At 39.9% G+C, this 24190-nt stretch overlaps 3 protein-coding genes across 3 annotated transcripts; all 3 read left to right on the top strand.

Moving 5' to 3' along the window:
- Positions 1–1335: 1335 nt before the first annotated feature.
- Positions 1336–7075, top strand: LOC307264480 (sodium-dependent neutral amino acid transporter B(0)AT1-like; the record flags this gene model as incomplete). Its single annotated transcript, XM_080045892.1, has 12 exons — positions 1336–1534; positions 3899–4039; positions 4155–4286; positions 4399–4580; positions 4735–4849; positions 4937–5045; positions 5339–5467; positions 5587–5749; positions 5842–6043; positions 6138–6297; positions 6615–6777; positions 6878–7075. 12 exons carry the CDS (start codon positions 1336–1338, stop codon positions 7073–7075), a joined length of 1893 nt encoding a protein of 630 aa, XP_079902018.1.
- A 1987-nt stretch (positions 7076–9062) lies between these two features.
- On the top strand, positions 9063–13932 carry LOC307264330 (sodium-dependent neutral amino acid transporter B(0)AT1-like; the record flags this gene model as incomplete). Its single annotated transcript, XM_080045714.1, has 12 exons — positions 9063–9261; positions 9848–9988; positions 10597–10734; positions 10863–11044; positions 11156–11266; positions 11621–11733; positions 11819–11947; positions 12034–12190; positions 12297–12501; positions 12615–12774; positions 13434–13596; positions 13726–13932. The coding sequence occupies 12 exons, from the start codon at positions 9063–9065 to the stop codon at positions 13930–13932; spliced, it is 1905 nt and encodes a 634-aa protein (XP_079901840.1).
- Positions 13933–15825: 1893 nt separating this feature from the next.
- On the top strand, positions 15826–20618 carry LOC307264479 (sodium-dependent neutral amino acid transporter B(0)AT1-like; the record flags this gene model as incomplete). The annotated part of the gene is made up of 12 exons (XM_080045891.1): positions 15826–16024; positions 17091–17231; positions 17325–17462; positions 17562–17743; positions 17961–18071; positions 18155–18267; positions 18396–18524; positions 19061–19217; positions 19300–19504; positions 19626–19785; positions 19924–20086; positions 20469–20618. 12 exons carry the CDS (start codon positions 15826–15828, stop codon positions 20616–20618), a joined length of 1848 nt encoding a protein of 615 aa, XP_079902017.1.
- Between the last annotated feature and the right edge of the window lie 3572 nt (positions 20619–24190).

Below are 24190 nucleotides of genomic sequence, written 5' to 3'. Positions count from 1 at the left end.
AATAATTCCAAAAACCTCCTTCCTTCATGCCAGCGGTTCTGGTGTTTAATGAGTGATGGCCGCATTTGTTGACTTTTTGCTGATGGTTAAACAGTGAACTGTAAGAGCTCATTTGGTGTTAAAATGTTCCATTGATGGGGTCATTCAGTAGCTCTGAAGTGAAAACAAATATTTGCATCGAACAAAATCAGAAAAGCAGACAAGACAAATGGACCAAACTACTGCACAGAAGCAAAACAGAAAAGTCAGGATATTTACTTTCCATGCATTCACTGCTTCATTCTGTATTCTGTATGCATCTCATAATGTCAATCTCAGACAACTAGATTAGGTGCCCTCTTTTTTTTTGTTGTTTTGTGAGCCATTTTGTGTGATCACAGTGCCTTATGTTCCTATGTACTTAATCCTGAATCTTTCTCCAGATCAGCTGTGTCAAGGTGGTAAGAGGGTGTGTTAGTTTTGAGATTTTAACAATGGGAGACAATTTATCTCCGGAGGGCGCGCCGCGGAGTACACACGACTTAATCCTAGTTTAAACTCCCTGTGACACTGTGGACATACAGTCTTTTCTGGTCTGTGATGAAGTTGTGTTATTGTTTTCCCGGTATATTGTGTTTCTGTGAAATGTTGTCTTTCTGTGTCGTTGTTTTTACACCTTTCTTTTTAATGCTGTCATGGTTCACACATTGCAAAATAAATCCCCGACCAAGATCATCAATACTGTGGTACAATGAGAGCCTTTACCTTTGCAGACCCAAATAATTCCTAAAGTAGTATTTTTTGTGAGAGCAAATAAGTCTACTTCTATTACTATATTACTACTATTATTAAATTACTGTATTACCACTATGACCATTTACTGTTCGCAGTCACACATTTACAGTAGTATTTCATTTATTAACAATCCCACATTCAGTCCAACAGCAAAATCCTTTGTTTTGAATAAGAACGTCACCATTATAGCAATACTTGCTTAAAATACTTGACCACATGAGGTCTGAATTGGTAACTTTTAACTATAAATCTACAACCAGGACTTGGCATTGCATGAATGACTTGTTAGTTGTTGGATGAACATTGCACCTGAGTGAGTGTGTCCGACACACGCAATTATCCAGACGCGCTCTTTATTGGCAGGGATATTTTATGACACTTGACAATCCATGTCCCCTCACCCACGTGTCTTTAAGATGGGAGATGTGACAGTACCGATACAAAATAAAAAAGAGAACATTTTCAGGTAGCAAGCAGAACTGTGAACCTCCTAACTGACTTCCACTGAGGAGACCAGCCTGATAGTTTGCATCTGCAGACTGGATTAACTCTACAGACATCATGAGACTGGTTCTTCCCAACCCCGGGCTCGATGACAGGATCCCAACTCATGCGGACCTGGAGAGGATGGAGACGGAGGAGGCCGGGGACAGGCCCAAATGGGACAACAAAGCCCAGTATCTGCTCACCTGTGTGGGCTTCTGTGTGGGGCTTGGCAACGTCTGGAGGTTCCCATACCTGTGCCAAAGCCATGGAGGAGGTAGGCTGTCTTATCTGGAGAATACAATAAGCAATGAATGCACATAAACCACTGACCACAGTGAAAACTGAAAATAATTTAGAACTTTGGAAATTAATTTCCAGGAAATGCAATGAAAAAGGGTTCATTTTGGTTCATTCCTATTGGACTTCATGTATTGTGTTTGCAAAAAAGACATTACACTAGAAGTTTAAAGACACAAAGTATTATTCTGCATAAAATGAAATGCAGTGATTATAAACAGTTTGCATTTTGCACTGTAACTTGTGCAAGTGTTGAGTGCCCTAAATTGTAAATAAAACGGCAAAAGTTTCGTCGTTAGCATATTTGTTCATAAATCCTCATAACTTATTTGGTTGTTATGTATTTTGTTGTTTCTATTGAACTACAAAACCTTTAAAAACATTAAAATACATATTGAGATAGCCTAACACACTCCATTATCCAAAGTGGGACCGTAAAACCATGATGCATTATTTTGAAACTAATGTCTGCACTTAAGGTGATTAAGGTTAAATATTAACTCATGTAGGTGACTGGACTGTGCTGTATAAGGCTAAACTGTATTTTTTAACAGCAAAACACCAGTGATGTGTTAAAGCACTGTATGCCTACATGGCAATTTTTGGTTTTATTCGTGTTTTTGTGCTTTCCATTAAGCTCCTTCAGAGGTGTGGTTCAAATTTGCACTGTTTGACAAGGTTCTAGAAAGGAGGTCATATGAACATAAATGTGGCCTTGTACTGAGGTGTTGCCTGAGAGGTGATCAGATAACACCAGCACTTATCGGACAGAGCAGCATAACAAGATACGCAAACAAGCTAACACTCACAATGTATCAGTCTGGGCAGCAAGTGGTCCTATAGTTCTGTACACAAAGAAATAATATTGTATTCTCTTGCTAAATTTAATCAAACGGAATCCCCTTCCATCAACTAATTTAGAAAAAGACTAAGAGCATATAGCCATGCTAGCAGCTCTGTGCGGCTATTTGGGCGCAGCTGTAGGCTACTTTGACCTTAACGCTATTGAGGATGTTAATAATATTTAACTGCTCGCTAACATTAGCTAATTAGCAAGGTGCAGGAATTTGGTCACAAACTACAAGTTGTGACCTGATGATGGCGCTACATGACCAGTATAAGAGTTTCTTTCAAGTAATTATGTGAAAGCGTCAAGGTGCGCCAGAAGACACTTTGTGATGGGTTACGCTACTAGTAAGACCAGTTTTTAATGTAGAAATAAGATAAACTTGGCAAAACAGCAAAGGATAATAATAATAATTGATAGGTTTTATATAGCGCTTTATTGCCTAGGCACTCAAAGACGCTTTACAGGGTCCCTGGTTCAATTCGTTCACACAGTCATACCGGTGGTGGTAAACTACGAGAGTAGCCACAGCTGCCCTGGGGCAGACTGACGGAAGCGTGGCTGCCATTCAGCGCCAACGGCCCCTCCGACCACCATCTCAAACATACAGCAATCATACACATTCACACAAGGCAAGGTGGGTGAAGTGTCTTGCCCAAGGACACAACAACCATGACACAGGTGGCCGGGCGGGGATCGAACCGCCAACCCTTGGATCGTTGGCCAACTCGCTTAACCACCTGAGCCACATTCGCATACTGTATACTTTGCCAGTTGAGGAAATAAAGAGACCCTTTTTATCTTTCTACCTTTACCCCTAACCTACAATTTCCCAACTTTCTGTGTCACTGCTGTCAAGGTAAAGCACGAGCTGCCATACAGAAGAGTGTGTTTATTAATCTCATGTGGTTAACGTTTAGCCTGTTTTTACGACTGGGGAGATTCAGTTGCATAACAAACGATATGCAACAGAATTTTATTGTCCCCTTCCAGTACAGGCCCCCACATGTCAAAATGACTCAACTCTAACTTTAGAATTGAAAATTATTATTCATACCCATCATAGATAATAGATCATAGATGTCATCTGCTGCTGCTGATAGCAGGGTGAACTTTCAGCCCTGAGCCTCCTCCTTTCTGCATCACCGTTAATGATTAGGATAATAAGACAATAACAGTTCCTATTACTGCCATTTGTTTGTTGCCGTTATATTGTGTGTTTTAACTGTTTCTGCAAAAGGTTTCATGTGACTTTAGTTTTGAAAGACCAATAGCCGTGTAGAATGAATTGGTAGGACAATTAGTACAGTATATTATGATATTACCGTATATTTAAAGGAACTGCCCTGGCAAACATTTAATGTCGTGACAGAGGTTATAGGCTATTCCGTTCCGAAGATGATTTGATGTGGCTACAGTAAACAAGGCTTTTCTGAACATACAAATCTATTCTGCCTGCCCAGCTATCTAAGCTTTCCTGTGGTGTCTCCATAGGGGCTTTCATGATCCCTTTTCTCATCCTGCTCGTCCTGGAGGGTATCCCACTGCTGTACCTTGAGTTTGCCATCGGCCAACGCCTGAGAAAGGGCAGTGTAGGGGTTTGGACTGCAATTAACCCCTACTTGAGGGGAGTCGGTGAGTGCATGCATGAGTGAGTTCAGGTCCAATATGAAAGTCTGGCGACAGTTACGATTAGATTAATTGAATCTCCTGTAAAAAGCACGAGAAATGTCATGGCTTTCCCTTACAGGTGTTGCGTCGATGAGCGTCTCCTTCTTAGTGGGCATGTACTACAACACCATTATCGCCTGGGTGATGTGGTACTTCTTCCACTCTTTCCAGAGCCCGCTGCCATGGAGCCAGTGTCCTCTCAATGACAATCGTACAGGCATGTCACCAATTCTGAAACATTTCTTTCATTTCAGTCGAGAATATTACGACCCAATCTAAAACAATTCCATGTTCCCTCCCCCACCCCCCCACCATTCCTGCAGGTTTTGTGTCAGAGTGCGAACGCAGCTCTCCTGTTGACTACTTCTGGTACCGAGAGACATTGAACACCTCAGAGAATATAGAAGACAGTGGTGGTCTGCAGTGGGAGATGGTGCTTTGTTTGTTTGCCGCTTGGAGTCTGCTCTATATTTGCTGCATTAGGGGGATAGAGACCACTGGCAAGGTAAGACATGGCATTGTCGGGCCCAATGTGGTAGCACAGATTTCTTATGCATCTATCAGCAATGCATCTGACCAAACATATGATCTACAGCAACCACCAGTTGGTTGAAAATAATATGATATCAATTTAAAGATTTGTCTTTACTTTCTCTCAGGCAGTCTACATCACCTCCACTCTGCCATACCTGGTCCTCACTATCTTCCTGATCAGAGGCCTGACTCTGAAAGGATCTGTGGACGGTATTAAGTTCCTCTTCACACCAGATGTTAGTACAGCCATCCTTGAGTTACATTCTCCCTGTGACAAGGATAGTATACACACAACTCTGCTGATGATACTATTGTTTTTCTAGCTAGATGAGTTGATGAACCCGTCAACATGGTTGGATGCAGGAGCCCAAGTCTTCTACTCCTTCTCCCTGGCCTTTGGAGGTCTCATCTCATTCTCCAGCTACAACTCTGTTCAGTAAGTGGATGACTGCACATGTGGAGTCCAAATGGCATCCAATAATATCAGTCTAGATAAACAGAATAAAGCATCACAAGGTACTGTATATAAAGCGTTACAGCATAGTGTGTAACTTCTGTCGCTCCCATGAGTAATTCTGAGTAATACCAACAACACTGTCGGTGCATCTACCTTACAACTCGAATATAAGCAACCTCCACTTATGATAAAAAGTTACACAATATAGCTTTAAAATTACTTTCTTTCCAAAACCTTTTAACAAAACCTTAATTTTCGTTTTTCCCTTCCAGCAATAATTGTGAACAAGATGCTGTCATCATCTCCATCATCAACGGCTGTACTTCTGTCTTTGCTGCCACAGTAATCTACTCCATTATTGGCTTCCGGGCAACCGAGCAGTTTGACGCCTGCCTGAATGGGTATGTACATGGGGTGTCACATTGATTTTTTTCAGTTAATCAGGAGACTACTAAATAAACTACTGGCTAGGTTTTCTCACATTGATAACATTACAGTGTTCCTCAATGTCCTCTTTCAGAAACATCCTGATGCTGTTGAATGCATTCGACCTAGCTGAGGGGAACATCACTGAGATTAACTATGATGAAAGGCTGCTAAGCCTCAATAGTACGGCCTCAGGGTTCGAGGTCATTCAGGGGCTGAGCCTCAGCACCTGCAACCTCAGGTCCTTTCTCAGTGATGTGAGAGGATTTTAATTCCTTGTCCTAATGACTTTGTTTTCCTTTCTGAGTGAACAAGTCCATCGAGTGTTGCGTTACTGTGTTTTTTCCAGGGAGTGGAGGGAACCGGCCTGGCCTTTATTGTGTTCACAGAGGCCATCACCAAGATGCCTGTGTCGCCGCTCTGGTCTGTACTCTTCTTCATCATGCTCTTCTGTCTGGGACTCTCCACCATGTTTGGAAGTATCGAGGGAGTGGTGGTTCCCCTGCAGGACCTGAAGATCTTTCCAAATTGGCCCAAAGAGGTGCTCACAGGTAAAACCCAACGTTCTGACGGTACATACAGTACAATTCTACAGTAGAATATGGTTGTAATTGAGTAATTTTTTTGTTTTCTTTGGGATTTTAGGAATTGTATGCCTCACCTCATTCCTGATTGGGCTCATCTTTGCTCAGTGCTCCGGTAGTTACTGGTTAGCTCTCTTCGACAGCTATGCAGGCTCCATCCCTCTGCTCATTATCGCCTTCTGCGAGATGACTGGCATAGTCTACCTGTATGGAATAGATAGGTGAGTTGTTAAAGGTGGAGTCAGCGATTCTTGAAAATGCTTATTGTCAAAATTACTTTTTGTCAAAATCAAGAATTGTGAATATCTCCTCACAATCCGCCACGTTGTCAAGAATTGCTGACTCAACCTTCAAGACAATTTGACCAAGAAATTGCCTGGTTTTCTATAAGGAATCCCCGGAATCTACTTTCTGTTTATGCATGACGTACACACTATGAATGTGCCATGTTGATTATAGCTTTTTAAAATCCTAACTAAATACAAAAACATACAGTAACTAAAGAATTCTGAGTCAGATCTACTTTTTCCTCTGACAGATTTAACAAAGATATTGAGTTCATGATTGGACACAAACCCAACATCTTCTGGCAGGCCACATGGAGAGTGATCAGCCCTCTGATCGTCTTGGTCATCTTTGTGTTTTACCTAGTCACCGAAATCAGCTCCGAACTAACGTACATCACTTGGAATCCGAGTTCGGTAGGTTCCATAATTATCTTCTTTTTTTCCACATTTTTATTCTAAAACTTGTTTTCATGTTTTTCCTTATCTTTGAATATTTGCTTGGTCATGCTTACAGGCAAACTTCCCAGTGATGGACAAAGTAACCTATCCCAGCTGGATCTATGCTGTTATCCTCGCCCTGGCAGGAATTCCCAGTCTTTTCATTCCGGGATTTGCTTTGTTCAGACTGTTCCAAAAGTGCTGCTGTAAAAAGTCTATCGAGAAACACAAGCTCATCACGGTCTCTTCCCACATTTACGACACTCCCACATAGTCATAAAATGAAAACAGAATTACACGGGAGTGTGCTGCTTGACAGATCACGTTCCTCTCTTTTAAAAGGTGTCAAAAAAAAGTACATGCCAAACTGTTTTCGGGCTTTAGCGATGTGCACTTGAAAGCTAAACATTGGCATTTACTTTCTTTAAAGCAAGAGGCCAGTGCAATAAGGATTATTTATGGGATAGAGGGCTTGATTTGACTTAAAATTCAGTTTTGTTGATGTGATTTGATTCAGATATTATCATATTGTTTTTTTTCTGTGTAATGTATTAACAAAAGAAGATATTGTACAGGAAATATTGTCAATGTTTATATTGAGCATATTTGTATGTTAATGTATCTTGAATCATTTTGAAATGTGAAAATTTAATTGTGAATTATTATTGTATCTGTGGAGAAAAGCTCAATAAACTGTTGCTGCTAAAACACTTGATTTCCTTTTGACTCGAACATGCCGAGATAAATATTTTACCATTCAGAAAAAGTTAACATATTCACCCTACCGGAAAACAATCATTTTTAAAGACAATTTTAGGGGCATATTTGTGCTGCACTATGTTTTAGAATATCTAATACCTAGTTTTACCAAAATTAATTTCATTAACTGCCATTATATAAAATGCAGAAAAACTATATTTTATAATGTAGGATATACGGTACAGTATGTTCATATTCATGTAAAAAAAACACTTTCTTGAATAATATGATTCTATAAATTCACTAATTCACTGTGTCACTTCACTTCAATTCACTGCTTGTTGATGGTTGAACCAACTGTATCTTTACGAGTTTGGAAGTATTTTGGTCCAACTACAGTGAAACACATACTGTTCATTCACACGGACAGCTTAACGCAAATCCTTAAAATAATCTTAGATATCACTGCTAGATATGCACTACAATAGACACCAGTCTGTCAATTATAAAGACACACATCTTTGTTCTTCGGTTAATAATTGTAATAGAAAAGAACACTGATAAGTTTTATATGTGGTCTGATTGGCTCAGCAATTACACTGCAAGAAAAAAATCATGATAAAACAATAAAACTTTAATCTGTCACGTTTTGATGAGTACTCTGAATAATCATTACCTCGACCAAAAGGATGTGTTCAGCATTTCAATTTCAAGTGTGAAAGAACATTGATCAAATGTGCCTGTGCAGAGTACAGACTGAAGGGATATGTGTGTACATCCCTATGCAATAAAACAATCAGATTTCTCAAGGATTGGAAGGGCGTGGCCTGATGGATTTGATAAGCTACGCTGCAGAACATGTTGTGAGTGACTGTTAAAAACACAGAGCCTAGTCTGTGTATGAACACCACTTTTTTTAACACACAGTATAGACAGGTAGCGGATTGTGAGGAGATATTAACTGATTTTGATGGAAATTGATTTTGACAACAAGCATTCTCCAGAATTGCTGAACCCACCTTTGATGCTTTAGATATCATTGTTGGGCATTAGTAGAAGTTGGAGTGTAACAGCAGTGAGAACGTTATTAAGCAACCGCCGCAACTTTCCACACATCTTTTCTGTGTATATGTTTTTAAATGATTTTACTGTCGAAAACTTATTTGTTTACATCACATCAATTGGCTCCATTTCCCCCACAAACTCATCAATAACAAACTCTCTTTTAAGGACAAAGTGTTGAGGATGGCACCTTGTGTGGTGTATTAACCATTATCAAGAAGGTTGCAACCTTTTCCGCTCAAACTTGCTGACGACACATAATGCAACACCGACTTTAATGAGCTACTGATAAGTGCCTCTGAGGTGCCATAGGTCACAGTCAAATCCCCATCGCCCCTTCCCAGGACACACAGTCGCAGTAAAGGACTGCGAGAGAGACAGTCCACAGAGGAGATTGTAGGACACGGAACCATCAAAGTTCACTGGAGAATTACCAAAGGGAGACTCAACGGCTACATTGTACAATTTCTTCAGTCCAGTGAAGTTTACAAGAAGCCAGGATGAAGCTGAAGTTACCAAACCCAGGACTGGACGACAGGATCCCGTCTCATGCGGACCTGGAGAGGATGGAGACGGAGGAGGCCGGGGACAGGCCCAAATGGGACAACAAAGCCCAGTATCTGCTCACCTGTGTGGGCTTCTGTGTGGGGCTTGGCAACGTCTGGAGGTTCCCATACCTGTGTCAAAGCCATGGAGGAGGTAGGCTGGGTTGAAACTGGGTTGCCAGTGTTGCCAGAAAATCAGCACTGTGAAAGTGAGTTATATAAGGTTGCTTAGGTGGACCTGTAACTGAAATGTTTCAGTTGATCAGCACTTTAAGTAAGAATTTAACCTTATACAGTACATGACACCCCTTAGAATAAGATTTTAGCGTTACTGTCTTAGCACCAGTTTTCTCTTGAGGTCAATTTAAGCTTAAAAAACTAATTTGTCAGAACTTAAAAGTTTAAAATCAATATGCCTCCCTAAAAATAGTCTACAAACTTGGACAGTTTTAATAATATCAACTGTTTGAAACTGCTAAAATTGCTCACTATTGCTTTATTTCCTCAAACGTAGACTCTTTAAGTGAGTATTAGTCCTGGTTTTAACACCCCTTGGAGAATGTCAAAAAACATAGTTTTTATTTTTTTATTTAAAAGATTTGTGAATTAAGTTGTCGGATGAAAATTAAGTTGTCGGATGAAAATGAAGTCACCTCTGTTGAAGTGATGATTAAAGTGATAGAGTGATTCACACACCACATTGCTAACTCATTATAATAATATGAATGTTATACCTCTAGGAGCGTTTATGATACCGTTCCTTATCCTGCTGGTCCTGGAGGGAATCCCACTGCTGCACCTGGAGTTTGCCATTGGTCAGCGCCTGAGGAAAGGCAGCGTAGGAGTGTGGAGATCTATCAATCCATACCTGACGGGAGTTGGTGAGAATAAAAAAGCATTGCACATTAGGTTGTTTCGTTGTATTGTTTCATGTTAGTGGCACAGCTCCAGAAAAGCATTAATGTCCAAAGGTCTATCGTTTGGTCCAACATGTTGGTCCCGACTGAAATATATAAACAACTATTTGACAGATAAACAAGAAAAATTGTTCAGTCAAAAATGGTCTCTAAATGGCGATATGTTCCGACCTCTCCTCTGTCGCAATAAAGTTCATCTTAGTGGTTTAATGTGAAATGACTCAACAACTAGGTGGATAATTGCAGTGAACTTCGGAACATTCATATTCTCCTCAGTATGAATTGGAATAAGGCTTATTACTTTGGATGATCAGTTAACTGTTCATTTGTTTTCAAGTCAAAACTAATGGCATTCCCATCAGCCTCAGCTTTACTTTATGTTTAATGCTAATTAGCAAACATGGGCATGCTAACATGCTAAGATGTTGAACATGGTAAACATTATAAATGCTTAGCATTAACTCCTTAGCATTGCCTAGTGGGCTCATTACCATCTCACTCTAAGCACAGCGTTAAGAGCGGCAAGCATGTCTGAAAAGCATTTCAAGACTAATTGATTGATTTTGTTACAGGTGTCGCTTCCTTGCTTGTCTCATTTTTGGTGGGCATGTACTACAACACCATCATGGCCTGGATCATGTGGTATCTTTTCAACTCCTTTCAGAGTCCCCTGCCTTGGAGCCAATGTCCTCTCAATGCTAACAAAACAGGTAGGCCTTCACATGAGAGGAAAACGGTCAGGGGGAACCCAAGAAACCCACATCTATTGTAGAGTCCATGGTAACATTTCTTTCTAAGGTTGACATCCTGGTCCAAACTTAATCCATGTCCCTTGCAGGTGTTGTGGAGGAGTGTGCTCGGAGCACTTCTGTGGACTACTTCTGGTACCGAGAGACTCTGAACACTTCTGAAGCTATCGATGACGCTGAAGGTTTGCAGTGGTGGATGGTGCTAGTGCTGCTATCCGCATGGACTCTGCTCTATGTTTGCTGCATCCGTGGTATCGAGACCACTGGAAAGGTATGTCACATTACATAAGAGTAATGTAGGAATGGTGGTCGGTTTTGGAGCAGTTTGTTCAAATATACAGGTACATCTCAGGGTCATTTTGTCATCTTCTTGTTTTCGCAGGCTGTCTACGTCACCTCCACTCTGCCATACCTGGTCCTCACTATCTTCCTGATCAGAGGCCTGACTCTGAAAGGATCTTTAGATGGAGTAAAGTTCCTCTTCACACCAGATGTAAGCATGTAGTCAGAATAAGAAACCATAACCACGATGTTTGATGACAAAATTAAGACATTTGGATTGAAATGTATTGTGTCTGAGATGGATTTTCATCAATCGGCGGTTACAAATTGCTAATAAAAGCTCAAACGCACACTGACAACAAATTAAGAATGAAAACTTCAATGCATTTTTTTTTGTTGCATTAACCATGTACATTCGAAATTGATTCTTCAACACTTACTTTGAAAAAGATATAATTTTATTTCTCCTGGTTTTTACTGTTTTTCCTCAGAACATAAAACAGGATAGGAGCCTCATCACCTCTGTTTTGTTGTTTTCAAATCCTAACTTTATAAACTCTTTCAGGTGGATGAGTTGATGAATCCATCGACCTGGTTGGATGCAGGCGCTCAGGTTTTCTACTCCTTCTCCTTGGCTTTTGGAGGCCTCATCTCCTTCTCCAGTTACAACTCTGTTCAGTGAGTTACAGTTAAACTGCACAGTCATCGAGTCATCCTTTCTCTTTTGAACGGTTCTGCTCACACCATCTTAATTCCCACCTAGCAACAACTGTGAGCAGGATGCTGTTCTCATCTCCATCATCAATGGCGCCACCTCTGTGTATTCCGCAACGGTTATCTACTCCATCATCGGCTTCAGGGCCACGCAAAAATTTGACACCTGCGTGGCAGAGTGAGTTTAGAATTGGAAAAAAAAGAAAGAAACCCAAAGCAACATTGATTTCAAACTGGACTCATTTTGCCTTTTTCTTTTTGCAGGAACATCTTGCAGCTGACGAATGCCTTCAATTATCCTGAAATGAGCATCACACCAAGCACCTACGACGAAGTTCTGACCCACCTCAACCAGACAGATCCATCCGTCATTCAGGGATTGCCACTACAGACCTGTGACTTGCAGAGTTTCCTCAGTCAGGTCAGTCTATTGCAATGATGTTAATCCATCAATTATTAAGAAACACACTTTAGTCTTGTTGACAATAGGGTGAACGCTTGAAGTATTTGCTGTATAACCCTTTTAGGGCGTGGAGGGAACAGGCCTGGCCTTCATCGTGTTCACAGAAGCCATCATCAACATGCCTGTTTCTCCTCTCTGGGCTGTCCTCTTTTTCGTCATGCTCTTCTGCCTCGGCCTGTCCACTATGTTTGGTAACATTGAGGGAGTGGTGGTTCCTTTGCAGGACCTTAACATTCTTCCCAAATCTTGGCCCAAAGAAATTTTCACTGGTTAGTTCCTAAATTTCCTTTGTAATATGAAATCATTTTCCAAGACGAGATCAGTATCCTACGTTTGATAAGATATGAGTCTAACCCCTTTTCTTGTATTGTATTTTTTTCAGGTCTGACTTGCTTCATCTCTTTTGCCTTTGGGCTCATATTTACCACGCGTTCTGGAAACTACTGGCTAGCTCTTTTTGACAACTTTGCTGGCTCTATTCCTCTTCTGGTCATTGGATTCTGTGAAATGTTCTCTGTTATCTACATCTATGGCGTAGATAGGTGAGTATATCCACAAATAGATTATTGATAAGAGTGTCAAGGGTAACTTCATTTCGGCTCACGCAAGCGGCTTTGTTTTTAGTGCCTATATTTGCATTGTTAGCATTTAGCTCAAAGCCCCACTTCACCCAAATGTGGCATCACATAGAGCCACTAGGATGGCTGTAAACTATTTGTCTTGTTAGACAGTTGCTGGACAGGCCAATGAGTGGGTCTGATACTCGGTGCGGCTAGCCTTCAAACAAAGCAGGGCATTGTAATCTCACCTTGGAACATAGATAATATGTCTGTACTCATAGGAGATATATAGATACTGAATAGATACTGAGTCTATCTTGTGGTGTAGCAGGACAGGAATGAAGGAAAACAATACATTTTTGAGTTTTAGTAAGTTCTCCAAATATGCAAAATATGCCATTATGAAAGCTGTTATGTTATATTATTACTGTATATGAAATCTGCCTCTCCCTGTCTAAAGTGTTTATGTTGTGTACGAATACAAGGTTAGCTTTTATTTCCTTGAAGTCTTGTGTAGATCACACACAAAGCCAATACAGGGTTTATTTACTGTATCTATTAAAAGTTCAAGATTATATTTTATGGATGTTTTCATACACACCCAGTTGACATGGCATCTCCCTCTTATTGCTTCCAAACAGGTTTAACGAGGACATTGAGTTTATGATCGGTCACAAGCCCAATATTTTCTGGCAGGTGACATGGAGGGTGATAAGTCCACTCATCATGGTCTTCATCTTGATTTTCTACTTTGTAACCCAACTATCCAAGAGTCTCACCTATTTGGTTTGGGACCAGGAGGCGGTAAGTGTGCTCAACGTAGTAGTTTTAGCCTTTTTGTAATGGTGTTTCTATCACTATTCTATTTTAAACGTTGGCGTGTGTTTTCTGCATTGCTCTAAATTGCAACATTTTCTTTGACTCTTGCTATAGGAGGAATTCCCCACCCTCGAACCACGTCCATATCCTTCCTGGATATACGCCATCATCTTTGTCCTTGCCGGAATTCCCTGTTTATCAATCCCGGGGATCGCCCTCTTCAAATTTATTCAGAAGAGATGCTGCAAGAAAGAAGACTACAGTGATGGCACAATCGACACTATCGCTGCTAAAATACAAATGAACGAAAAAAAGTTTTAGATAGTTTTCCCTTTGAATATTAAATAATGGTAATAATGAATGTTTATAATAACTTGCGTTATTGTTGTCTGTATGTTATGCTAATGCATTTTGCCTTCCTCATGCCCTGTACAACATTGAGAGGTTTGTTAAAAATAAATTTGGAGGTATTTTCTCTAAAATAATGTAAAAGATTGCTTTCCGTACTATTGCAATATAAGTTTCCTGTTATGCCTTGGTTTACATGTAGCCCAAGTGCATGTTGCACATTAAAGGAATAGTTCAACATTTTGGAAAATGCAAAATTGACCTTCTTGACGAGAGTTAGAGGAGAGCAACTGTGCGCTAAACATGAAAAACCCGCAGCTGGTTAGCTTAGCTTAGCATAGAGACGGGAAACGATCAATACAGTGTGCCGGCCTTCAAAGGGAACAAAACCCTCTGATTGACACCTTGTTTATTGACACATTTTTATCTCCTACGTGAAATCTTTCAAAAAGCTAAAATTGTGTCTGATTCAAGCTAGCTGTTTCCTAGTTTGTCCATTCTTTATCTCAAGCTAAGCTAAACGGCTGTTGCATGTATTTCCATTGGGCACACAGATATGAGTGGTATCTTTGCCATTCCACTCCAAATGTATAACTATTATTTGAATATTCTACATTTAATGTATGTTAATAATATTTTATAATAACATTTTGTAAATAATTATCAATGGAGAAGCTAATTCTTATTGAAAGGTTTCACATACTTTGAGCATTTGTTTAAACAAGATAATATACAGTATGGCATATTGTTGAGGGAAAATGTAAAGTGTTGATGTTTGGTGTATATTACATTATTACACTCACACTGCTATAAACTGTCGGGTTATGATCAACCATCCCCCTCATTCGATCAGACTTAAAGCAAACTGAATGTGTGAATAGAAATGTATGCTATTAAAAGAAACCATGTGGAATATAATGAGGTCGTTGATACTTTTATGACATACAATCATTTTGAATAAACCGTTTAAAATAAAAACTATTTATTTACCAAATCACCACCGCAATGAGTCTGATCCCTTTTCCCATCTGTGTGATGAAGGAGGCTAACAGTGAATAAGCTTAACTATATATTGTCCTTAAGAGTTTTAAAGGTCACATATTATGCTAAATGCACTTTTTAAATGTGTTCTAACATATCCATGGGTCCACGGTGTGCCTAGAGACTGCCAAAATATTTTAAAAAATAACAATCTCTCCTGTTCTCACTCTCCCCCTTTCTGAAACCCCCACCCCTCCCCCCCAATATACTCCAGTCAGAATGTTCCCCTTTTCTGACCTCACAAACTGGAAAGCCAGAAGCTTCCACTGTGCAGCCCACACCCCTATTTCTTATTGGTCCACGGCCCTGACAGACAGAGGGCGAGGCGTATCTGGCTTCGCTTCCGGACAGGGGGCGGGGGCAGCTCAAAGATTGTACATTTACGAGGGGAGCTGCAGCTCTTTTTAAAAAATAGGCCATTGTGAGATTAGCTGAACATCAGCATAGTACAATAAATTATCTGAAAGTTTTTTCAGCAAACAATTAAAGAAAAACGTATTAGGGACCACTAAGACCATATAATATGGTGTATAATAGTACCGAAAAGTGTATAATATGGGAGCTTTAAATCTTTTTGTAGACCGGTCATGATTTATTTTGTACATTTGATGTTTAATAATTAATGAAATGACTGAATCAGTAGGCCTATATATAAAAATGTACAGAGTGTGCACTCACTAATCTGTGGCCTGCAGCAGATAAAGTAAAAGACCATAAACTTGTTTCAACATTGCCGAGTGCTTTTATGTGGACATACGCATGCACAAAACGTAATGATTCAACTGGAGTAGACACAGCCTCTGCTTCAGTGCATATGTGGTCGCCATGAGACTCGTACTTCCCAACCCAGGGCTGGATCTGCGGATCCCTAACTATGAGGATCTGGAGAGGATGGGCAAGGAGGAAGCCGGGGACAGGCCCAAGTGGGACAACAAAGCCCAGTACATCCTAACGTGTGTGGGCTTCTGCATTGGACTTGGTAACGTGTGGCGATTCCCATACTTATGTCAAAGTCATGGAGGAGGTAAGCCAATCATTTTTTTTTCAAATAATTTTATGTTGTCTGTTATTTTCTCTGAGGGATTTTCTGCAGTTCAAAATGAGTATGGGTCTCTGAAGGGGTTGCTATATTTCAACTGTGAACATTTTACTTGAAATAAAATCACTTGTCCTTTGCACTTTGGCTAAAAGTAGTGTTAAATAATATATCACTCATTCATGACTACTAGAGAGTGGCTGTGAAAAAACCATGAAGTTGTATCAATAATTCTCTAGAGTATGTGGTCCTCTGAAGCAATAGTTAACCAAAGTGACATATACAGTATATATCCTGGGGGTCAGCTGTATATTAATTCATTTGGAATGTAATGCTAAGCATGCTTTGCATTCATTCTGCTATACTGTGTGTGCGGTTTTGTGTGTGCATATGTCGTTGGCAATTGTTACACAGATCGAGGCATGACTATTTTAAAGGTATGATTTGTTGTTTGTCTGTGACTTGTTAACTAGAGGGTTCAAACCAGAACAGTTCAAACCCTGTCCATGTTATCAGCCACTGAGACTTGACAAAACAGTTGGATACAATTAACAACAATGTTACAGTTTTGTGTTTTGAAATGACATTGTATCTTTTGTGTATGAGTTAAAACCTGATTAAATTATATAAAAAACATCTGTGAATAACCCAAGTTGTAAACTTTGATCACAGCATAATATAACAACAATCTATGTAATAACTAACTAATATTAGTTACTTTTATCAGCAACATGTAAATTACCATATATCAAGCATGACAGCACGGGCTGATGGGAATTTGGCAGCAATTGGTCATTAACTAAAGTGCAACACAAAAAAATACCTGTCCATGGTGACTGACGATAACATTACATAACCAATGAATACTTCTTTATGTCAAGGCACTTATTATGCAGGATTCTGACATGTTTATTTCCCAGAATTCTCAGAGAAAGGCTAGTGGGTCACTGTCACATTTTAATAATGTCCTACATTATATGTTTATAGACCATGTGTTGAATTAGAAAAAATCCCAATACTCAACCACTTCTCACATAAATTTTCATCACATCAGGTGCCTTTTTGATCCCTTACCTTATCCTGCTGGTGCTGGAAGGAATGCCTCTCCTGCTGCTGGAGTTTGCCATCGGCCAGCGTCTGAGGAAAGGCAGCGTGGGGGTGTGGAGGGCCATCAGCCCTTATTTGACTGGTATTGGTAAGTACAGGCTCTGGTTATACTGTACGTTGCTGGTGAGTGTCTCGCTTCCTGTGTGTGTGCGATGTTACAGTTAATGATGCTGTCCAACAGGTGTAGCCTCCATGCTGGTGTCCTTTTTGGTTGGGCTGTACTACAACACCTTGATAGCCTGGATCTTGTGGTATCTCTTCAATTCCTTCCAAGACCCGCTGCCTTGGACACAGTGTCCTCTCAATGACAATGGGACAGGTATTTAAAAATACACACACATATTCAGCCCACACATTCACATCCACACTAAAGCTACCTAACGTCATCATTCTTTATGTATATTTGTTGCCTCTTAAGGATTTCTCCCAGAGTGTCAACGGAGCTCCACAGTGGATTACTTCTTTTACCGAGTGACTCTGAATAGTTCAGCCTCTATAGCGGACTCTGGAGGAATCCATTGGCCCATTGTGGTCTGCCTGCTAGCTGCCTGGTCAATCGTCGCAATCTGCTGCATAAGGGGCATCAGCACTGCAGGCAAGGTTTGTTGGACCTTCTTTCTGCATTCCTGAAAGTAATCTTTTGATGTATATACAGAGAAAAGAATGGATGGTTGAAGTAATTGACAACTCCCGAAAGGATGAGACAGATGACCATTTTGTCATGTGCAGACTTCAGGAGTTGGCAATTGTGATAAACTAATGATATGAGAATGAAGTCCATTATCAGTTATTGAAGCTTTTCTTGTCATGACCTCAGGCCGTGTACGTCACAGCCATCTTGCCTTACATAGTGCTGTTCATCTTCCTGGTGCGAGGACTGACTCTTAAAGGAGCCCTGAGCGGAATAGCGTTCCTCTTCACACCAGACGTATGTTTCACATCTTGAAAAGAAAAAAGTCATGTTATTGGATATCAAAGCAACATCTTAATGTACTTGCTTGGCTCTTGTAGTTGGAGGAGTTGATTAAACCAACGACTTGGCTGGATGCAGGTGCCCAGGTCTTCTATTCATTTGGTTTGGCATGGGGAGGCCTCATCTCCTTTTCAAGCTACAACCCTGTTCAGTAAGAAACACTTAGAGACATTAGACCTCAAACTCACAGTTTGCTCACTTTGATTGAAGAAAAGATAGTAGTCTTTCTCAAACCCAAAGTTAACGTGTCTTGGTTATTTTTGCTTGTTTCCTTCCAAGCAACAACTGCTTGCAGGATGCTGTGATCCTGTCTGTGGTAACGGGCCTCACCTCAGTCTATGCTGCTTCAGTCACCTACTCCATCATTGGCTTCAGGGCCACAGAGAAATATGACAACTGTCTTAGCGAGTGAGTACAAGACTATTTGGACGGTACAAAAATAATGGCCTTTGTATTTTCTTCACGCATATCTTGGTACATTACCTACAAGCCCTTAGCCCAAGTTGAATATGTATGTTATTGGTTGCTGTGATCAATCTTACTGAGAGGTATTTACCATTCCGTCATTTAGCCACAACTTTGGTCCTGAATAAAATATCTCAGCGGCTATGGATCGTCCCAAAAAATGTATACAGATTTCCATGGTCCCCAAATGGTGATTCAAAATGACTTTAGTTGATCCCCTGACTTTCCTCTCACATCGGCCAGACATTTGACACATTTTTTAAATGTCTTGATGGATTTTGGAATAAACTATATTAAACTTTGGAATGCACTTTCTATTAAAGGAAAGTTACACCAGGAAAGGGCAGCTTTACAGCAAATATGGACTGTATTGATAACAGCAATCAATAGCTTGTTTAGTAGTACAGACCTATTCAATGTGATGCTCTCTTCATGTCAACTTTTCCTATTTACTAACCAGTGCAATATTTTGTCCCTAGTAACATCTTGACATTATTAAATACATTTGATCTTCCTGAGGACGGCATCACTACGAGCACCTATGAGGACGCCTATAATCACCTCAATAGCTCCTATCCCAATATTGTTCCTGGATTGGACATCAAAACCTGTGACCTGCAGACACTTCTCAGTGAGGTGACTATTGATGAATATGTTTCACATTCCCAAGGTTTTTTCTGCTTATCTGTTAATGTGACCAACATGTGTGTTCGTCCAGGGAGTGGAGGGAACAGGTCTGGCCTTCATTGTGTTTACAGAAGCCATCACCAAGATGCCTGGTTCTCCAATCTGGTCTGTCCTCTTTTTCATCATGCTTCTCTGCTTGGGACTCTCTACCCTTTTTGGCAACATCGAGGGTGTGGTGGTCCCACTGAAAGACCTGAATGTATTCCCTAAAAGTTGGCCCCATGAAGCACTAACGGGTAACTTGGTTTTAAATAATCAAACCATGCTTTGGATTTCCCAATGGAACACCGTTAGCGTTTGTCTCAGAATTTTTGTCTGTAACACAAGTCGCCTTTTCCTCTTGCTTGTGCGTTTCAGGAGTAACTTGTTTTGTCTCCTTCATCATCTGCCTGCTGTTTGCGCAGTATTCAGGGATTTATTGGGTTACTCTCTTCGACAACTTTGCTGGTTCGGTTCCACTACTGACCATAGGATTGGCTGAAATGATAGCTGTTGTTTACATCTACGGCATAGACAGGTTAGTGTTCATTTCGACACATTTCAGCCTCATGCCGTGCTAGTTATTGAGCAAAATGTCAGGTAGAGGGAAGACCTATTTGAGTCCCGTGTAAAAGGGACACTAAAGCTAATTGAATCCCTCTTGTGTGGCATGCAGGTTCAACAAGGACTTGGAGTTCATGATCGGACATAAGCCGAACATCTTCTGGCAGGTTTCATGGAGGTTCACCAGTCCACTGATCGTTCTGGTTATTTTAGTGTTCTACATGGTGACACAAGTCCAAGAAGAGCTCACCTATTTGGTCTGGGATCCCACCTCTGTAAGCACACTATAGCTCTGTGACCAGATAATACAACCTTCTGAACATCATTATTTTGCTTGAAAAAAAAATTCACTTATTACAAAATATACACACAGTTTTGGCATGGTAATTGATTTAAGGTAGATTAATCTCCTTCTCACTCGTCTTATCTCCTCCAGACACTCATCTCTTATGCATGCCTTACACTATCAATACCACTGATACTCACACTCTACGCCTTGTTAATGCTTGGTTATGTATTCAATTCTAAACAATTTGCTTGATGTCATCCATATTAGCCATGGCCCAAGAGCCCATGTATTTAACATTTCATCAGCAAGGTACTGGCAGCCATTGCAGATCACACACACACTTATCATAATATTTTTGTGGTTTACAGAAGGAGTTCCCGTCTCTGGCATCAGTGCCGTACCCTTCATGGATCAACGTGATCATCTTTCTATTGGCAGGAGTCCCTAGTCTGGCAATGCCTGTGTATGCATTATGTAGGCTGTGTTATGTTTGCTGCAGAGCCAAAATGGACAAATAAAAAGGTCCTTGAATGTTTAAATGTCATACATTTTAATTTACGTGTAAGTTCCATCAAACCATCCATCATCTTCTTCTGCTTATCTGCGGGCGGGTCATGGGGGGAAAACAACTCCAGCAAGAGACCTCAAACTTCCCTTTGTATTTACGTGCACATAAATACATAAATATTTTTGGGTTTTTTCCTCGGTTGTATAAGATTTTTCCTTTGTGTGTGTGGATTGCAATTACCATTATTGGACTAGCAATGGTTTGTTTGTTTATTTGCCCATATACGTAAAGAACCGTATTGATGTTTTATGATGCACTTTAGTAAAGTGCTCAAATGTTATGCAAATTCATTGATGCTGTATCTATATATATCTGTTTATTCTTGTCTCTGTGAAATATGAATGTCCCTATACTGTATAACTTAACAACACACAACTAATAAAAAAAAGCATAATACAATTGACATGCATGTATTGGGACATCCTAAATCTTTTTCTGACATAATTAATAGTAGATAAGTAATGTATGGGTATTTGAACGCAGGGTTGATTAAAGACCTACTTCACTGGTTGGAATATGAAGGTGTGTTGAACTCGGAGATCCTATGTAGTAAAAATGTGCAAAAAAAATTGAAATTGGATCATCCTAGCCTGAGAAAAGGCAGAAAGAGTGTTTTATGGTCTCACTGTCTAACCCTACATTTTCCTTCTTGTGACATCACAGTAAGGGTCAGGATTAACAGGACAGCTGGGCCAAGGGAAGACTGAGGAAAGAAAAACCTAATTCATTATATTATAATAGTGATTTTATAATGATAGAACGCTGGTTCCGTATGGGTGAAGTATTCCTTTAATGTCTAAACATGCAGAAGATGTAGAGCCACACTTTGGCCAAAAGAGGGAGACTTAAAGGTCACATATTATGCTAATGCACTTTTTAAATGTGTTCTAACATATCCATGGGTCCACGGTGTGCCTAGAGACTGCCAAAATATTTTAAAAAATAACAATATCTCCTTTTCTCACTCTCCCCCTTTCTGAAACCCCCACCCCTCCCCCCCAATATACTCCAGTCAGAATTCTCCTCGATTCTGACCTCAAAAACTGGAAAGCCAGAAGCTTCCACTGTGCAGCCCACACCCCTATTTCTTATTGGTCCACGGCCCTGACAGACAGAGGGCGAGGCGTATCTGGCTTCGCTTCCGGACAGGGGGCGGGGGGAGCTCAAAGATTGTATATTTACGAGGGGAGCTGCAGCTCCTTTTAAAAAATGGGCCATTGTGAGATTAGCTGAACATCAGCATAGTACAATAAATTATCTGAAAGTTTTTTTCAGCAAACAATTAAAGAAAAACGTACTAGGGACCACTAAGACCATATAATATGGTGTATAATAGAACCGAAAAGTGTATAATATGGGAGCTTTAATACTGACAGATCCCAAAGCGTTAGTGAGGCCAGGTGAACCAGACAGGAGCAGACAAGAATCCCCCCCACACCATAGAGACAGTAGAGTGATTGACAACAAGGTTCAAGATGCATTATTTGTTAGGTACTAGAAATAGTATGATTTTATCCAACCACAATTGCTAGAATAAAGTGATCTATTGAATCATTATAATATCGCTACTGTACTTTTACTCATTCAATCTTCTTTTACCATTTAGTTAATAAACTAATAAAAGCTGATATATGGATTGATCTACAGTCTGTCGTGTTAATACAGTATGCAATAAATGATTTAATAAGATAATATGTTCCGGCTGACCTGAACTTTGCCTCTTTATTATGTGTTGCAAATGATCAACTTCCAGACTTCTAGCCTTTGGTGATTCCCAGAAATAAAGATGAACGCATGGGGAAAGCTACACATGACACCCTTCTCCATGTGCAGATGTTTCCCTGTTGACACTTATCAGCTTTGTGTTTTAGTGCTGGATCCCAAACATGGCTGAAAATACATTAGAAAAACCTGTTGATATACAGTAAGGCTGGAACTTTCGCAGGCCTCTGGAGTTCTGGAGCTGTTGCCCACTTTGCCTTGCTAGAGATCATTGGCATATCCTTATTTATAAAACTATCCTCGGTGTTCTTCCTACATACCTGCAGAAGTATGTCATTCGGAAAAGCACAGGAAATGATCAGCTCCGCTCTGAGGACTTATTTTTACTGACTGTGCCTAGAGTCCGTACTGAACTGGGGAAAAGGGCATTTAGTTATGCTGCTCCTTTTTCATGGAACCAGCTGCAAAATGCGCTAAAACTTAAAGGCCTACTTCACCGGTTTGAATATGAAGGTGTATCGAATTCTGAGATCCTATGTAGTATAAATGTGCGAAAAAAATTGAAATCGGTTCATCCTAGCCTGAGAAAAGGCAGAAAGAGTGTTTTTTTTTTAACCCTATATTTCTCTTTCTCGTGACATCACAGAAAGAGAAATATAGGGTTAAAAAAAAACGTACTTTGTAAATATTACTGTGATGTCACAGTAAAAGACATCACAGTAATATTTACAAAGTAAGTTTTTTTGAACCCTATATTTCTCTTTCTGTGATGTCACGAGAAAGAGAAATATAGGGTTAAAAAAACACTCTTTCTGCCTTTTCTCAGGCTAGGATGAACCGATTTAAAAAAAAATTGCACATTTATACTACATAGGATCTCAGAATTCAATACACCTTCATATTCAAACCGGTGAAGTAGGCCTTTAAGGAGCTGGTTTATCTAAGATGTTTAAGTCCTTACCTTACTTAATGATGTTGAAGCTGGCTCTTCTGTCTGTACACACTTTGTTTGATGATGTTCTGACTGTGACTCTATTTCTATGTTCTCTGTTGTTTTTAAATGATTGTCTGTAACTGTGGAACTGTGCTGCTGCCTGTCTTGACCAGGACTCTCTTGTAAAAGAGATTTTTTATCTCAATGAGACTTTTTCCATGGTTAAATAAAGGTTAAATAAAAATGTTAAAAAAAGTATGATCCAGACTTTTGTATGGGAACTATAATTTTAAATAAATAAATGAATGAATGAATGAATGAATGAATTAATTAATAAATAAAGGCTATTCCAGTATAATGACAAAGTACATTTGTATTGGTAGCATGTGCATTATGTACATTATTTCCCCGTGGAATCATACCTTCTATTCACTCTGAGCTGCACAGTCACAGACACTTTGGTTAACCTTGTGTTCAACACTTTTCCTTCATAAACCATCTTCATAATATTCTTGGAGCAAAAATATTCAATTAATCAATCATTAATGACTGCACCTCAGTGTTATCAGCATCAGAGCCACACAACTATGACCTTATGTGGGCGGGAGTGAGTTTCAAACTAGGTAAGAGGTAGACTACTGGTTACATAAGTGGATTCAAACCAATGATCTTCTTGCTGTGAGTGGAAAGTGTTAACTACAGTGCCACTGTTTTATGTGTTTGTGTATGATAGATTACAGTGATGGAAAAGGAGGTATAAAAAAACAGAAGTGCAGGGTCATTGCGCACAGGCTAATCTTCGGATGGAATAAGATAATGCAAAAGATCATAAACTTCTTTGAACCTTGCCGTTGGATATACCTCAA

Source organism: Ammodytes marinus (genome assembly GCF_949987685.1).
Source record: "Ammodytes marinus genome assembly, chromosome: 17".
NCBI classification, from domain to species: Eukaryota; Metazoa; Chordata; class Actinopteri; order Uranoscopiformes; family Ammodytidae; genus Ammodytes; species Ammodytes marinus.
Note: the sequence above shows the minus strand (reverse complement) of the source record. Positions and strands in the feature narration are given on the sequence as shown.